The sequence below is a fragment of the Gouania willdenowi genome, chromosome 1 (genome assembly GCF_900634775.1).
Source record: "Gouania willdenowi chromosome 1, fGouWil2.1, whole genome shotgun sequence".
Classification (NCBI taxonomy): Eukaryota; Metazoa; Chordata; class Actinopteri; order Blenniiformes; family Gobiesocidae; genus Gouania; species Gouania willdenowi.
Genome location: NC_041044.1, coordinates 40,261,533 through 40,280,746, shown reverse-complemented (window position 1 = coordinate 40,280,746; position 19,214 = coordinate 40,261,533). Strand labels below are relative to the sequence as shown.

The window sequence follows — 19,214 nt, the reverse complement described above, 5'->3', positions numbered from 1 at the left end:
TTTATACTGCTTACTAGTAGTACTAGTGGCACTTTTTACTTTACTAGTGAAGTGTACTCATGCACTAGTAAAGGGAAATTTAGTTCTAGCAAAGCTTAACTGTGGTTGTCAATGACACCAAATTGATGATCAGACAGAATTTTATTGATTTTGTTTTTATTTATTATATCGCATGAATCTGATTTCATTTATTGTCTTTTTAAGGCTTTTTTGTTGCATTTTGTTTCCACACAAAGTGGTTTTACATGTGATTGAGGAACAATGCAGCAGCACAATGACTGAAAACAGATTCAAATTTGCCAAACTTTATTAAACTTGCTAAATATACAATTTTTCCATACAATCACTGTAGTTGATTAAAAATGTCAAGATGCATTAGAAAAACACTTCAATCAAGCAAAAACATGTGAAACCTTGTCTCTCTTTTTCTTTTTTTTTTTCCTCTTCACATTCTGAATCACAAAGTAGAGTTGCAGGTTCTCCGCTCTGCAACGAGACTCGAGACAAAGTCGCTCATCAGCAATTAAATTAAAAGTCAAGACAACAAAATACATTCATCGTTATCGTTTCCTTCCTTCTAGTGAAATGTTTTGGAGCTAGATTCTGTGTAGAAACCGTAAACAAATTACATTCAAGCAACGTGTGTCACTCTTCCTATTCCTCATCCAAAGTTCAAGTTTCATTGATTGTTTTTTCCTTCAGGACTCAGGAAAAAGCAGATTTTGGCAGTACACACAGTCAAAGACACTGTTAGAGCAGATGTGGCTTAGAGGACGGCCACTGGGTACGACAGAGTGGGTGTAACCAGTAAAACGCTCCCAGCAGTGCGAGAACACGTCTGTGGCTGGACACGTAATCCTAAAAAGGCAAAGTAAGCAACTATTTTTAGACTTAAACCCTGGTTTAGAAATAATATCAACCAATAGAGTAAATACGTCCTCTCTTTAAGGGGATCAATAAACAACATTCAAACATATTGGGGCCCATTGTCTTTGGCCTAACCCCCACTCAGTGACAACTGTGCACAAGATCTCAATAAACAAAGCCCAACTCTGTGAAAAAAAAATCAAATTATCCCAGTAGGTCGCCATGGTAACCACAAACCGCTTCACTGCTTCCTCCTCGGAAAAGTGTTTTTATGAACAAAATAAAAATAATATTTCTACTGGAGATTCCAAAACGGTTTATTTTTGTTCCCATAATGTGATCCTCTCATCCCCTCCCACTGTTTGTGTTTCTTCACTACCACGAAGTGAAAAATGGCCTCTTGCAGTGGAAGGTTTGCGTGAAGGCGCTTCCCAGTGTGACCACTCGACCCTGGCTCCCAGTGGCGCTCCGCTCCACCACCACCCGGGGCATCTGCACCAGCTGGATGGGGCTCTTTCCGTCCTTCAGAGCCTGGGTCAGGTTCAGGACCTGGAACCAGATTCATGCAAAGTGTGAAACGTTACATAAACATGCTGAGCTAGTGGCTGTAATACAGGGTTAGAGTTGATTTAAATCAACAGCTGCTGGTCAAAGTACTGCATACGCACGCACACACACGCACACACACACTGAAGTAGACAGAAAAATAAGAGCTTATATAGGCCGTGAGACTCAAATAAAACCCAAAGAATAGGAAGGCATCTTCAGGAGGAATTAAGTGACAGATTTGAGGCTTGATAATCATAATAATCATAGGACTGATAGATCACCTTCATTGTTGTCACATATGTACAGTTCAGGGTTGGGGCCAATTATACTTTTCCATGCATAATTGATAATTAATTACAATTATGATTAATAATTATAATTGTAATTAAAAAAAATCTGTTGCTGTCTTAATTGGAATTAAATTGTAATTAAGTTCAAATAATTGACTTTGTAATTGTAATTGCCATGAAAATACTATAAAAATTGTGCTAACTGGGAAACCATGTTACAGTTCTATGCACAGTTCTACACATATGTAGTTAATTATTATGTTTCATATCAAGCGTCGCCACATTTCACCATTTTAAACATGAAATCTAGGGCTATACTGACACAAAAATGGCTCAGAAATATTAAAACCTATATTTTCATTGATTAGGAACCAAGGTAACCAATAAATAGGAAAAAAAAAAAGTTAGATGATAGACAGATTTTTAGTATATTTTACAGCTGATTTAGGACCATCATTATCATTAGAGATGCTAACAGAAAGCTACAACAAGAGGAATATTTATTAGGTTATTTATTTCAGGCTCAGTAATTGCGATTAATTGAACTTTAGTAATTGAGAATGGAATTGTAATTGACTTTCTGAGGATTAAAAATATTTGTAATTTAATTGTAATTAAACATCGGTAATTGAAAACGTAATTGTAACTGAAAAATTGACCACAACATGACATTTTGTTCTCTGCATTGAGCCCCTCCCTGTGGTGCAGTGGGGTGGAAAACTACATATAAAAATACATTGTTTTTTCCTAAAACATACACAGAGACAGTACATTTCTATATTTAAAATCTGAGAAAGTAAAAGTATTTCCCTTCCAATAGAACCAGAGGGAATATTCAAATCTGGTGAAATTTTTAGATTTATTTCACTTTTGGGCTTTTAATTTGAAATGGCAACAGAGAGGTTGGCATTTCCTTAACTCAGAGTTTATCAGCATTTTAGATCAGCTAATTGGACATGGTCACATTGTGTCGGGCTGAATGTTAGCATGGTGGCTACGCCCTGTAACTTAGATCAAACTTGAAATCTGAACTTAAAGTATTTGTGGAAAAAGCCTTTTAAACACACGCACCACCAACATGTGCTTCAGGCACATCATTGAAACCAAAAACCAAAATAGAAAGAGTGGAAATAAAGCAGGGCAGTCAAAAAACTAGGTTAGAGTGAGGGATAGTAAGATAACCTCCTATCTGGGGGGTGGGTGAGTCTAAGTGAGGTTGGATTGGATCCACAAGACCACTTAATTGAAATGAACAAAGGTGAGGTAGAACAACAAGTAAAAATATTTACAAATATTAAAAACAAGAACAATTACAAAAATATTTCTGCACTCTATAAATAATGCGGATCGGCGAACACAGCAGCGCATCAACAGATGCCGACACGCGTAAAAAACGCAAAAATCGGCCGATGTATCAGTCTATCACTAAACATGTGACAGATTTCAGTCCCTCCAGCATCTTTGCTGTAAATTTTGGAATAATTACAGAAAAATAGCAGGAAAACTTGAGAACTTTGAATATTTTGAGATGAAAAATGACTGCAGTCATGTTAAAAAATCATGTGAAAACTTGGAGCACTAAAAATAGTGTGGAGTTTCATTATATTTAAGAACAGAGCTTTTTGGAGCCCAAAATGATGAATCTGTGATAACCACATTTATTTATTTATTTATCTGAATAATATCCACTGTTACCCAGGAAGTTTATTGTCATTTGCACCATAGTATATAGTCACCTTAAAGATGTAAATCCTTGTTTTTAGGTTGGTTAATGTAATTTAAAAAGTAGTAAGAATTAGTTTAAACTGGCAAATATTGGGTAGGACAAATTGTGAATGTGGTGAAATTGAAAAAAATAAGCATGAATAAGGTGAAAAGAGGTTAAAAGTGATATAAGTGGGTCAACATATGCAACGTTAGGTGGAAAGGGTTTACAAGTGCAAAAAATGTCTTGAAAGTGGAAAAAGACATGGAAATTTGAGATAGAAGTTGCCGGAAAGGGGGATAATGTAGCAAAAATGCATTAAAAGTAGCAAAATTATGGCAAAACAAATGTGATGAAAACTGGTTAAAATATGGCAAGTTTGGTGTAGTTGCAGAAGAATTGTAAAAAATAAGCCAAAAAAAAAAAAAAGGGCTCAAATTGTTCAAAAAATATTCTTAGTTTCTCGAAGACATCTGGCGACTCCAGGCCTTGAGTTTGATACATGTGGTATAGAAGATGAGATCAGATATGACAGTACGAGTTTTTCAACAGTAAGAAAGAAAGAAAAAGCCAGAATTGTAAATCTGGATAGAAAGTGAAGAGGATCAGATGTACAAGAAAACACATCAGAAATACCTTGTTTGAAACAAACAAAGACCACCCACCTGTCCTCTCATAACAGACATCTGTCGCTCAAACATGGTTCTGTCGAAGCCCTTATCCGTCTGCAGGAATAAAGTCACGTTAGTCCCTTTTATCTCCATGTTAAGCATCAAAGCCTCTAATGTTTAGTCATGGAGAGCAAAGCAAATAAAAGGCTTTAATGAAATGTCTCGTACCTTGAACATCTCATAAAGGTCCTCACACAGATCCTGGACAAAGTTCATGTCAGAGATCCGGGCCAGAACCAGGTCTCTGGTCTCCTGGGAGAAGGCCACTTTGGCCTGTGGGAGCCACGCCCAGTGGAACGGATCTGATTGGAGGAAAAAAAAAAAGGATATTAAATAAGAGCAATCAGAGCACAAACTTCACCTATCAATGGTTTTTAAACACAAAGGGGGCGGGGCCAACGGTGACAGTTAGTAACCAGTAAAGGCTGGGATACACTGCGATTTTTTTCAATCGTTGCACTCAGCTCCAGCTCAAACTGTGCAACTTTTAATGTTTTTATGCAAATCTTAATGTTTTATATTAATAAATTATTCCCTTCTCTGCTTTGTTTTTTGTTATCTCTCACTCTTTCTTATTTGTCATCTTTTTAATTACTTCTATGTGCTTTGGTCTCTCAAACCTTTTGTGAATCCCTTTAATAAAATCCTGAAAAGCACTTTGAACTAGAATTTAAATTGTTTGAATTTAAATTCTAGTTCATATAAATAGAGTTTGATTGATTGAATGAATGGTGTTTTTTTTTTAAAAATTTGTATCACCATTAATGATGAGGATTAGAGATCTTTTGATTTTTGAAACTGATCCAGAATCAGTTTATTGATTTGAATCCCCTCCACAGTCCATTTTTGGTTCAAATTTTACAAACAAACAAATAAATTATTAAAAAAGTGAAAACATGAGCTCCTTGGCAGAAGTAATGAAACACAGCCTTTCATCCCAATGCTAAAGATAATTTCACATTCCTCTGAAACATATTTAATTTCCTGTTAGTTTAAATTATGTCTAAGAAAAACAATGTAATATTCATAGATAGACATTGATGAAATAACTTAAACCATCACCACAATTCTCAGCGAGGTTAATCAGGCATCGACTGATGACAAAATGAAAAATTTAACCAGGTCAATAGAAATATTACAGTATGTAAATGTAAAATGTAATGACTAAACCTACAGGCTCTCCATTCATCTGGGTGTTTGAAGGGAACTGCCAGGCCGTTGTCGATGGCTGCGATCTTGATGCAGGAGTCGGAGCAGTTCTCAGGCCACTCTGCATCCTACGGCGCAGAGGGAGAAGATCAAACACGCCTCGTCATTACCTGGGTGAATTATTGATGAGTCGTGAACACGCTGGATATTGATCGGCTGAATATTTAAATGGATGAACGCTCTGGTTTATCGCTGCGTGACAAAGAGTGATTAATGTTATCCAGGATCATCACACCACCTGTTTGCTCTTCAGCTGCTGTTGTCTGCACGTGTGTGTGTGTGTGTGTGTGTTGCTAAGGTTGATCTATCAGTGAATATGTAGCTCTAACAGTGTGAAACGCCCTTTAAGTATATACTATATACAGATCAACCACACCTTCTGTCCTGCTCCGTCTCCAGGCTTCTCGTACTTGATCAACCAGTTGTCGTTTCCTCGATCTAAGAAAAAACGAGAAGAAAATAACCTGATGAGAGGCTTTAATAATGACACAGACTAATGTGCTTAAGGAAGGTGATTTATTAGTTATATTTACAGATCAATGTGTTGGTTTACTAACGAGCTGCAGCAGCTGAACAACAACGAGCCAACCTGACATGCTTTTCAGTGGCAGAGGCGCCTGATGATTTTGACTCATGATATCATGCACGTGTTGAGTTTAATATCTCTGTCCTGGAACAGGTTACCCACTCATTAAAACTACTCAATTCAATCCTGTATGTCAGTGGTTCCCAAACTTTTCCCAGTCCCGTACCCCTTCAGACATTTAACCTGAAGCCACGTACCGGTACCCCCTACTACCTAAAATCACCACTGGATGTTTGATATTAGCTTTTTGCCAATATTCGTTGAGTCTAAAGCTAAATTTCCAATAAGTTTGATTAAAATTAACCAATACCGATATATACAGACCTTGTTTTTATGTCTTATTATTAGGGATGGGAATTGATAAGAATTTAGCGAGTGTACAGAACCCGGAAGTGACTAGCGTAGCAACAGAGACGCTACAAACAGAGCATGGAGGACAGCACAGCAAACAACTATATGGTGGAAGGAGCTTCACTTGGTGCTCGCATAAACACACAATATACAGGACCTGGAGAAGTTTATCGTTATGTATTTGCGAGGTAAGAGGAACCGATAAGCAGAATTGACAGGCAAACAAACAAACGATTCCTAGGAATTGGATTACGGGGAACCGGTTGTCAGAAAGAACTGGTTTCGATTGAAAAATGATAACGATGTTGACCAATAATACATTTTATGGCTAATATAGGTCGATAACATCACCCATCTCTAGAATTATGATACCTCTGTTTGACAGTTTGACCATGGCAGTAGAGGCCCATGCATTAAGGGCATCTAAAATCTCATTTTCTAATAGATAATCTATTCAGGGAATCATTGTTGTCCACGTGATGCAGTGCTTGTATTAATTCTGATGATCAGCTGCTGTGCATATCTGTGAATGTCTCAGCTCTAATACACCTAGTTAATAAATAATTCCAATGCCTCAATAAAACAATAAAATAAAATCAGCCAATCAAATGAGTCATGATAAACCGGGGATCAGGAAAACAAGCCAAAAAATAATAAAGAAATCTTGCTGTAGCGTCTCTTTAAACACTACAGTTTAAACAATTGAGAAAAGCCTCCAATTGACGTCATTAACAACCTCCATTCCAAACCTTTTATTATTTTAAGCAGCAGCTCAGTAACACAGCTAGACCAGCTGGTTTAGTCGTGACAGCCAGTGAAACCAGACACGCCCTCACCTGTGTTCCTTATGATGTAGTCCAACACCACCAGTCGCTCAAACTGGGACTGCAGCTGCTTCCTGATGTTCTCAGGCAGAGGTTCGGCCTCGAAACGTCGCAGCCAGTAGTCGGCTTCACGGTAACCCTCCACAAAGAGCTGGAAGGAGCCCGCCTGGAAACAAGCACACACACACACAGGCACAGACACACACAGACACACACACACACACACAGGCACAAACACAGACACACACGAGAATGCAAAGAGCATGTGTTTTAACGGTCAAGTCGAGTAAATATCTCCTCTGTGAACATTTGCTGATGATAACAGCTCACGTTAAAGCTGAAGCTTTATTTAACCAGGTAGAAAAGAGGCATGAGAAAAAAGCAGCTTCAACATACCTGTGTACAAGTACACCATCATTATCTGGCAGCTCATTATCTACCCTCGAAGCACTTATGTTTGAAACACCAGAGTTGAGTGAGTGCATGTATGTAGAGCTGGGCAATATGGACCAAAATTCAAATTTCCATATTTTTTTTATCAAAACGGTGATTTTCAATGGGACAACAAAAATATATAAAAGAAACACAATAAACAAAAGGACAACAAAAGACACGATCGGACAACATAAATACAAAAACATACATACCAAGAAATACACAAGACGATTAAAAAAAAGACATCCAAAATTATTGAAAAATACACAAAAGAACAAAAACAATACATAGGACAACAAAATACATAACAGGAAAAAAAATGCACAACGGGACAACAATAATACATAAAAGAACAACAAAAATACACAAAAAAACATATAAATAAACAGAGAAATACACAAAAGAACAACAGAAATACTCAAAAGGAAACAAAAAGAGAAAAAAATGGGACAACAGAAAGACATAAAAGAACAACAATAAACAAAAGGATAATAAAATCTAAAAACAAAATACATACCAAAAAATACACAAATGACTCAGAAAGACATCCAAAATTACCAAAAAAATACACATAAGGAAGAAAAAAAATACACAATGGGACTGGGACATTTATGAACAAACAGCTGCACAATATTCACTACTTTCGCCTTTTTGACCTATAAGGGACAGCACGTGTCAGTGAGTTCTGTAGTGTGGCTTGTTTAGGGTTAGGACGAACTCAGGAATAGATCTAACTGTGTTCAAAGTAGTGATAGCAGTAGTGATAGCAGCGACTCCTCAATCGAGTATTTTAATTCAAAATAAGCTATACAATAAAAAAAATATATATCTATATAGGCGATATTGCAATTTTCTATAACACCAAAATAAAATAAAAAAATGGATATATCTTGAATCTCAATATTATGCCCAGCCCTACATGCATGTATAATATAAAATCTTTACCTTGAGAGGCAAACCGACTCTGTGGAAGCGTCGTCCTACTTTAGGGACTTTCTCTAAGGCGTATTTCTTCCCTCTAGACTTTGCTCTGTCGATGGCGTTGTAGTGGAATGTCTCACTAGACAAAAAAACTACCTGAAGACAAAGAAACAAAAAAACGACAACTTTTAGATTTTGTTCCAGAATAAAAAGACTTGAGGAGCAAACCTTCGTTTTAGGAACCACTCCAAGGCCAAGTTTAGAGTCGACCAGAGAGGCCGCAGCCTCGGACAGGTACCCCTGGTTGGGCACCAAACAGCCTCGGCCAAAACAACATGGGCAGCACAGCTACAGAGACACAAAATGAAGAGGTCTATAATAAACCACCTGATATTAAAAACTTCAAATATGATTTTGTACAGACGGTTGTCTCAGTGTACCTTGTGAAAATATTTGGTCCATTTTGGGTTCAGGTGACCGTACGGTTCTTCTGACTTTGGCTTGAAAACACCAATAATTTTCTGTAGAAAAAAAAAAGTTATTTTATTTATTGTTATTTTACATTTTAATTTCATTCATTGATTAAAACAAAACTCTTTAATAGGAACACAAATATCTTGAATGAAAGGGAGAAGAAAGAACAATAATCTTGTATTATCTGCCCCTTTTCACCAAGAAATACATTTATAAAGAACACAACAAAGAAAACAACGGCAACATAATAAGAAACATAAATAACAATAATAATAAAAATAAAGTAGCTGTTGACCAATGCTGACAATCAAATTCCGAGGTACAATTCAGTTAATCTCCTTCAAAAAGAGAAATATTTTTTAATACTTTTCATGACAGTCAAACTTAACATATTTCATTATATTTCCTTAACATACTGGCTTCAATTGTTCTTTTAAATTTGAATTTGGATTCCTTGGTTTTTTTGTTCATATTGTTCCATAAACTCATACCTTTCACAGAAACACAACGTTCCATCAGTTTTGTCCAAAAAAACATTTTCTTAAATCGGTTTTCTCTTTTTGCAAATTTTGACCTACTGGAAGTTTTGCTGGGTTATCTTCTTTAAAAGTCTTTCCCAGCAGGTGGAATTTAATTAAACCTGCCATTTCCTTAGACACACCCACTGCCATTTTGCATGTCAGAGTTGTGACACAATCCGGGACCGGACTACATGGTTATTCCGGTCACTTCAGTGTAACCATCATCATCTGGCATATTTTAGTGGCTGATGATGTTGGCTAACACAATGTGACTGAATTTTACAAATAAATGTGGAATTCCGCCTTTGGAATGTCCAGAACCACCACCGTGTTGGATCACATAATCATAATAAACCTAGTATTATGGAAGATCTTTTGATAGAGTTTGCAATTGAAAGTCCCTAGAGGCACGTTGTCTAAAAAACACAAACCATATATTTTATTGTTAACTCTTAGACAACATCACTCATATTTACCCCTTTGGGGTCTTTGACAAAGTAGCTCCCACTGGATCCCTGGGAAATCCTCTCGGGAAAGACGCCGTTCTCAATAGCTTGTTCCGCCCTTTGGATGATTTCTTCGAACTCTGGGTCGTCTGGAAAATGGTTGGACTCACCGCTGCTGTTACCTAACAAAACAAGTCATCTTGTCATTATTTCAGCAACGTAGAGAGACTGAATGTTTTTAACATAACGATTCAACAATAGAGGAGCAAATGACAAAACTTCCCCTGGTGGGGAATGGAGGTATGACAGGTGGGGCGTGACAAACAGGAGGACATTTTCAGTTTCATGCCAATCTTCTTAAAAACCTTTCTTCAATGACAATAAAGATCAATAACACTAAACAAAATGCAGAATGGGCTAAAAATTTAAAGAGCATTATATTATTATACTGCATTAGATATGCAGCCGTGAACAAAATGTAACGTGGAGCTAAAGTGCAAAAATAACGATTTACGTCGTCATGTGAAGTGGAGCAGAACAATAAACAAACTTACCGACTTCAAAAAACTATTTCCTCTAGGGGTTGAACAGACTAGTCGACTAGTCAGAATCAGAATTAGTGTTGTCTCGCGACTCTGTCCACATGACCGAGTAGTTGCAGTACCTGACTTTTGCCCAAGATGGCGGCGCAACACAGCAAACGAAGGTCCTAGTACCCCTGCACGGCAAGGCAGCACAACATCAAGCGTTTCTCGCTCCTTCCTTGTTTGTGCTCAAACTGCAGCTGGTAGGCAGATACTACGGCTAATATACATGCTAACGTTAGCTGTAGTGATAACATGTCTGCGTATTAAGCAAATCTGAAAAACATCAGCAGTGCAGGGCGGAGGCTCCGTTAGCGGGGGAAGACCGCTGTTGTGCCAAAATCTGTGACCCAAAAGAATCTGTGACCGGAGGTGGCGACAGTTCCAACCCCTGCGGACATTTACTCCCCCTTAAACACGTTTGTAATTCTTCTCCAGTCTGCATTTACTTCACCCACCAGAGCGTCATGTTTAAGGGGGAGTAAATAGCTCCTTAATAGCTACAAAGAAGTTTACGCAGTTGACATAGCATGCTTCTTCTCGACCGCCGAGAAGCCGCAGCGGTCACAAATTTAACCCATTTTATTTCTGATTAAAACAAGGATTTATGTCTTTAAGATGACTATATACTGTGGCACAAATAATGATAAACTTCCTGAATGACAGTGGATATTATTATTATCAAATAAATAAATAAATAAATGTGGTTATCACAGATTCATAGAACAATGGATCATCATTTTGCTGACTTTATGGATGGACCCCAAAAAACTCTCCCCTTTATTCCCCCTTATAGATGGTCCTGTCTCCACATGACTGTTCATCAATGTTCATGTCTGTGTTCAAACACCTTCAGGTACAGTGGAGGTCTTGGGCTGAAAAGGTTGAAAACCACTGTTCTAGACAGTAACACACCCGTTTTCTGGTGTGAAAATGCAATATTATCCCAAAACATGCATGTGAGGTCATGCCAGCATTTTTACATCTGTTTTCCTCTATCACGATAAATCACAGTTGTCTTTGGAGAGAATTGGTCATCATGTTCCAGAAACCCGTTTGAGATTATTTGAGCTGATTTTCATTTACACAATTTTACCACAGCTTGTTGTAATTCAGTCATTTGTGAATCGATTTCCCAGAAGAAGCCTTCCGTTGCATTGCAATTTGAAAACGTAAGGCATTTCTCCTACTAAAGTCTCCTCCCACCAATGGATGGTTGCTGGTAGTTATTACTTCTATTGCTCAAGTACATAACAAACTTCGCCTTGGGATTGTGCATAACAGTTAGCTGATGGATGGAGCCCATGTGCTGTGTATCAGTCACATTGAGGCCTCAGTGGGATGCACTAAATGATGAAAGAGCCAGACGCAGTGTGGGGGAGGAGGAGGAGGAGGACTGGATAAAAGGAAGTGCAGGACAATTAATGTGCCATTTGTCACTGGGAGATAAGGAGAAACAAAGATGGCCATGAGGCTCATTCACATGAAGGGCCAAAGAGAGGAGAAAATAAAAATACAAGACAAGAATCACAATTATTACATAAGTCATTTGTTTTTTTTATTTTTTTTAAACAGTAGTTAAAATGTTGGCACGGACATCTGTTTCTTTAGAAACTGCAATAGTTGTGCACCAAGTGTTGAGATACGCAGCCTACGCGTATCAGTTATCGTTCATACATATGCAGAGTAGAATCTGGCTGTCCACTGTTACATTTATATTGTCCTGAGTTTGACAAAGACTTTCAAATGTGTCAGAAAGCATTTCTTTTCCTCGCAGCCGACAGTGACTTTCATTGAAACTGGCGCCATGGATACGTATGAAAGATGAAAGCTCTGTACAAGGAAAACCTTGAATGTCTTTGAAGTACACATTTGCTGACACTCACTCTCTCAGAAGAGGCTTGAACTGACAGTCATGTTTTAAACGTGGGAGGGCAACACAACCGCCATGACATTTCAATGTCATAATGCTTCTGGGCCAAGGTGGGATACAATCAGAGCTGTTAAAATAATTTCTCCAAATGCACCGCAATGCAACAAGAGAGAGTTTGTTTGATGCAGTAACACAACACAATGGATTATATGTCTCTGTTAAAATACCTTTAGATTTCAAACTCCTTTTTATTATTATTCTTTAACAAAGTTACCATTTCGTCTATTGTAAAGGATGTATTTCAACCAAAAGGAGATATTACAAAATAAAAGCAAATGAACACCCACACAAGTATTTAAAACAGGTCTAATGTGGAGCTTTTATTAGTGATTCCTGTCCACCAGATACAGCAAAGATGGACAACTTTTATCAAAACGGGCACCTCAAAAACACAATAGTCTGATCCTATGTCAGCATTCAAAATAATGACCAATCCGAGCATTAACATAAGAAAGAACAATGGGTTTAGTGTGGCCATTTATCACTATTTTTGTTGTCGCGTTGTGTGTTTTTGGATTAATTTTGAATATTTTTCTCCCTTTTTGTGTGTTATGGGAGGCGATTTGTATATTTTTGTTATTTTGCTTGTTTTTAAAGTCATTTTTGTTGACATTTAGTACATTTTTCCATTGTTTTGTGTACATTTCTAGTCATTTTCTGTCTGTATTTTTGTTGATGTTTTGTTTTGTTTATTTTTCAGTTATTTTTCTGTATAATTGTTGTCATTTTCTGTATTTTTCTGCAAATGTGTATGTTGTTGGGAAATCATTTGCATGTGGCAATACACTTAACCTCGGAGTTTCGGCTTTACAATTCGTGCAAAATGGGAATGTTATTTTGCAGCCCAAAAACAGATGTAATTCCCACTGCTTTGAATAGCATAGTATGTCACATTTTTACTGATAAATAGTTGTCACAGCACTGTAAATATTTAGTGTACCTGCACAAGAACAGATCTCTCTAAAACATCATATTACTTGCTTGAAAAACTACAGCAAATACACATGCCATCCTCTCTTCCCTCCTCCCATCACATGCTGTAGCTGTACTGCCCTGCAGACTGCATGTGTGCCTCATACATATTAATTATTAAATAACCATCTCTCAGATGTGGTCAGCTAATAGAACCTTTCCTTTCGCAGCTGGGAAGAAACTCACTCTGCCTACCTACAGTGTGTGTCACATGTCATGACATTGGGATACAAAGAATTACTATTATGACTGTACCGATTTTACAATTTACGACCGATCACGATTTTTTTTTATAACTGACAGCATACATCTTGAATGTTCTAAACTTATTTTATTGTAAAACGTTGAACAATACCCATGAAACAACACAAACTTGTTGTTTTAACTGCACATGGGGTAATTATCTGAAATATAAATGAAAAGTTTAGAGCATTGCTGTCTAACACTAAATTATATCAGTTCCTTAATTTAGTCTTTTTTCATTCATTTTAAAAACAAACAAAACTTATGCAACAGGTTACACTACAGACCTGCTCTGAGCTATTTTCCCAAAAATAAAGCAGCGCAGCAGTATTTTGATTTTACAAATAAAGAAGAATCAAAAGGTTTGAGGAAGATGATAAAATAATAATCTACAGGACAAACTAACAAAACATCTTAAAGCACCAATAAAGTGTTCTTGCTCCTGAGGTTTAGGTTTCCTTGTAGTGCAAAAAGAAAAAAAATGTCTAAGTGCAGCTTTTTGGTTGTTTAAATGTAAAAGTATCAATCCAGAAATAACTTGCAACAGCCTACAGGATAAAAGCTCCTAAAAGTCAAATATTCTACAAAAATAAATAAAGTGCAGCATGTGTAACATTTTCGGTTAATGACAAGATTTAACATAAGTTGTTCTCAGACTTATTGGAGACACGTGATCATCAGTGGAAGCTGTTTCTTGATGTCCGGAACTCCATCATTTTCCTCGTAGCAGCTTTGTTCCTTTCACTGCTCATAAGCGCTGACAGTGGCCCCGCTAGATTTAGCTTTAGCTAGATTGCTAGCTTAAAATGCTGCATACTCAGCGGTGTGGTGGTTTCTTAAAAAGCAAATGAGGTTTGTTTTAACATTTTGTTTGCAGTCCCACCACCACTTATTTCCGCTGTTACACGATCGTTTGCTCTTTTTTTTTGGTGTAATACTGCCGCACATCGACCGCACTCCGGCTTATTGTTAACCCGTGTAGCAGACATGACCAGGTGGGCAGGCCTCTCAGTCATCTCACAGCAGAAGGGCACGTTGGCAGACTTCAAGACCTTTGCGGTGGTAGAAAGGATCCGTTTTGTATGCAAGTATCGGCCGATCGCTGATTCCCCCAAAATGAAGGAAATCTGTGCTGATCGGTCGGCGGTGCATCCTTAATGACTATAACATGATTAAGAAAAATAACAAGTTTTTGGATCATGCTTTGAACAAAATTTGAAGATGCCCAAACCTGCAAAATGAAAAGTGGTTGAGTTGCTTATAAAGTAAATCATAGCAAAATGTTGCAGGCACACACAGCTCGCTTAACTTTTAGTCATTGCTATGTTTGCATATGATGGCAAAACAATAATGGTACTTTGGGCATTGATCTTATTGATTGGGTTGGTTTTTGGTAGTGTACCAAGCACAAATCACATTTAGAGTCTAAACATACCCGTTTATATTTGAAAAACAGAAAAGAAGAAGTTACAAAAGGGACAGGAAGCACTTTGTCAATCCACTTCCTGTACCTCTATCTCATGTCCACGTGGACCACTAAAGACCGTATAATGTAACTGTAATGATTTGAAATGGAGGAAGCACTGACATTTTCAATTCTACTAAGTGGCAGCTTTGAAGATTTAGTGCCTATAAACGTAACAGGCTATTACGTAATTTTTAATCATTAGCAGTAATCATTTTAAAGGCCATGGAAAAGAGGATATCATTGATAACAACTTGTATTAATCCAAGCATGGACAGTCTGCCTCTGGCCCAGATTGTCCAAGCACTAACACAGCTGAATAATTGGAAGTGAAAGGCTGAAAAAGAAGTGGGTGAAAAAACAGAGGTAGGCAGTATAAGGAGGTGTGCTGTTATATCACTGACTCACTTTCACCTTCAACATTAGCATTATTTAGCATTTGACAATCATTGCTGTGAAGATCTGAAGATTCAAGTCATGACAAGGGATATAAATACACCTTTTTCAGCAATAAGAAGTGTCTAAATATACAACAACAAAAATAGAAAAGAAAAAAGAGTTATGTGTGACTTCAGATTAAAGAAACCATGATGTTTGACTAGATACTGATTGTGAACACGTGGCTGGACTGATTAGGAAAACTGGTCAAAGTCTAGCTGATGTCATTCACATCACAGGTGATATCAAGGGAGCTCAGACAATATTGACCAAGTACAAACTCTACAGTCTATACTCACGCACACACAATCCAGTCTTTCACTGGATTGTGTGACGACTTTTAAAAAAAATAGTGAAACTGTTGCCTCGAGCGCAAAGCTGGAACTTTATTGAATCAAATCCCACTTTAGAATTACACCTGATGGATTTCTATTCATGAAGAAAATGCTGACTCAGTTTACAATAAAATGAATCTGGATTTGTGGGGAAAAATTGATAATCGATTAATTGTGATTTTTATTTTTTAATAGAAGTTTATGAATTAATTAATTTTCGAAAAATGGATTTTTTCTCCAATTGTGATACAAACCAGGCTTGTCCTCCTAATTTGGATATTTAAATAAAACTAATTCAGCAGCTGACTGATGTTAAATGGAAGATCAATAATTGTTACTGGTTTAAAATCAAACCGATAATCATTAATAATATAAAATCGGTTACAAATCAAAGCAATACTTCAACAATCGAAATCAATTCGTTAACGGATTGGGTTGAAACTTGGTAGGTATAATCTATGGATGTGTAGGCATTGACGCTCAGAGCCCGACTTTCGATTTGGGGCCCCAAGATAAAAAAATAAAAAAACCAAAGTCGTTTTCTCATTTATTTGCGAGTCAAATATTACAATGGTTGGTGGTACCAAATCATTGACGCAAACCACTATATAAATGAGGTCAATTACCTTGTACGTGTAACGTGGGCGCCAGGGGGACCCTGAGGGCCCCATTTTTCAAATGACTACTCCTCTGTTAGTTCTCGTTAGATTGGTATGAATAATCTATGAATGAATATGATGAGATGCTCGAGCCCCTTTTTTTAATTTTAATTTATCGAAACATAGCAGTGCGACATATTTGTTTTACTCGGTAGAACCGAGTCACTTCACTGAATTCTCGGGAACATGGAATTCGGCACGGAGACGTTCCGCATGCCCAGAAAGTTACTGTTTTTTTTAAAACACAAATTGTGGAAAGAATATTTCTTTAAACTTTGAAATTTTCTCAAACAATTGCACAAAATTAAAGATTACACAAAAGATGTTCACAATTAGTTACAATAAAAAATGCATTATTTTACTTTATTAAAGGCTAAACAATGTATTGCTGTGCTGTTAAAAAACAGAAGAATATAGCAGTACATGTAGCATTAACCTTTGATAACATATGCAGGCATGGCAAGATAAATATATTTAACAACGTACACAAAAATTGGCCTTTCAAAATCGAAGAATTCAGAAGTGAAGGTCCTGCAGGGATTCAAATCTGTCATGCATTGCTTGGACGAAGATATCATTTACACGTGGAAGTGGAAACTAGGGCAAAAATGATGTTGAAATGACGTTTTTAAGGATAATGTGCCTGGATGGCCTGTTGATCTAAGGCAAAATAAAAGGGTTAGCTAAAAATAAATATGAGCTAAAATAAAACTGACGGAACTTAAAGTCACGTAGTGCACCTACCACGTCACCTAAACTGGCCAATGAGATCCACTGCGTATGAGCAGATTCACAGTCTATTCATACGTTTCAGTATCAAAACAAAAACACAAATGAAGTTAATTTGAGTCTAAATTGAGCACTGTTAGTCACCTGTTCAGGATCTCAGAGATCTTGTATTAAACGATAACAAGTAGAACACGTTGCACTCCACGCAAAGCCTTGAACAAACCATTTAAAGGTGTAAATAATGACTTTATAAATGACATATGTAGTATACACCATTAGACAAAGATTATGTAACCCTGATCTACCTGCCGGACAGCTCTGTATAAATGGATCACATAGTCCTTGATCCAGTGTGATTACCTGGAGAGGATAGGGTGTCTTTATCCGAGGAGGGGCTCTGTTTGTTTCTCCGGCTTCGCTTCTCACTCGCAGCCCGCGGAGACGACGCATTTCCGGGCATACACGGTAACAACAGCGACTCCTCGCCGGAGCCTTCCGTCTCCAGCTCCGTCAACAAGCTCTCACGAGAGTCCGAGATGCGGACTGCGACTCCGGGGTTCCCCGTAAGCCCAACGCATGTCCGGTTTCTGTCATACAACACACTGGGTGTGTCTGTGGAAGAAAAGTTGAAGTCCAGGACCGGAGCCACCGGTGTCGCCCCGGGCTCCGGTACGAGCTCGCAGCTGGTCTCCGTCGGGTCACATTCTGTCATCATGGTCGCACCGTTTGAGATACATACAGTTAAGTATACACAGAATTACGCAGACATCCTTAGCCCTCCATTAGAAAGGCACGACCGGTTCCACCAAGAATACAAATATCCAACATGAATTAAAGGAACACTGCTGCCTCTGTGGTTCCACGTAATCGATCCATTCTCCACAAACGTTCAATCATCCCAAACGCCGCTTCCTTGTTGCTCTGTGCGCATGCGCAAAACGGATCCTGAGCGGTCGTCATAGCAGCGTCGGTTCAAGTGCTGCTGGGAAAATAAAGTTTCAACGCTTTCATTATTTAAAAAAAGTAAAATGTAATAATAATAATAATAATGAGAAACACATGAACAAATATTCAAATACTGATCAAAACATTAACAATAAAACCAAAATAAAACTAAAACCAAAATAAGAGATCACTCAAAGTACAAATGTCCAGTGGTTTCAGAAAATGTATTATTTTTTTAATTATCTTTGGCGCATTCAAAGAACGTGGCTTCGTTTTTAAATATCTGCGTTTATATCCTTTATTTTTTCAAGACAAACTTAATCTAATAAAAATCAAGAGATGGAAAACCTGAATCCTGCCCAGAAATGGAATCCTGTAATAAATTCCAAAAAGCATGTGTGTGCTCATATGTAAAAAAGAAAGATTTGTGTTTTTATTACTTAAAAAAAAATGTTTCAATCTAAAAAATATTTTCAATCAAATAAAAACGAACTTATTTTTTTCTTTTGAAAATGTTTCTATTCATAATTTCTCTCAGACACCAGCGATCAACCATTTTACAGTGTATGTTCCTGTTTGGTGATAAACAAACCTGTGTTGCAGATTTAATCAGACTCTGATTTTTGTTTCTAGCCCTCAAACTGGTTAAAATTAATATTTCCGATAAAACACTTTGTACAGCGTCTTTTTACAAAAATGAGTGCAATTATTATCAAGTGTGATTGATTCAGATTCTACTGACACGTAGATGAATTGTGTTAAACATGTCTGACCCGCCTCGGCCCCCAGGTTTTACGTAGCCCATGGAAGTTCAAGTACATCACAAAGGATTGACCGACTTCGGACGAGCCTCAGGACACAAGCCAACGTGCCATTTGCAGTGTTGTAATCGAAAAAAATATGCCTCGAGAGAAGGCAGAAGATGTGATTCTATTTCGGGAACACATGTATTATGAAGATGTGATTTAAAATGCTTTTGCGCTCATTATAGCGCCACCTAGTGGCACGCTTTTTGGTATGAGTGGTCTGTGTGCTCTTATATATATACCCTGCAAATTTCTC

At 37.4% G+C, this 19,214-nt stretch overlaps 1 protein-coding gene across 1 annotated transcript; it reads right to left on the bottom strand.

The window, feature by feature from the left end:
• Window positions 1-289: 289 nt before the first annotated feature.
• Window positions 290-18,152, bottom strand: pi4k2b (phosphatidylinositol 4-kinase type 2 beta). The gene is made up of 11 exons (XM_028462138.1): window positions 17,568-18,152; window positions 9,880-10,031; window positions 8,849-8,929; window positions 8,637-8,756; window positions 8,433-8,564; window positions 7,065-7,218; window positions 5,668-5,729; window positions 5,257-5,359; window positions 4,251-4,384; window positions 4,077-4,136; window positions 290-1,416 (listed from the first exon to the last, which is right to left on the bottom strand). Exons 1-11 carry the CDS (start codon window positions 17,920-17,922, stop codon window positions 1,243-1,245), a joined length of 1,527 nt encoding a protein of 508 aa, XP_028317939.1. The 5' UTR covers window positions 17,923-18,152; the 3' UTR covers window positions 290-1,242.
• Between the last annotated feature and the right edge of the window lie 1,062 nt (window positions 18,153-19,214).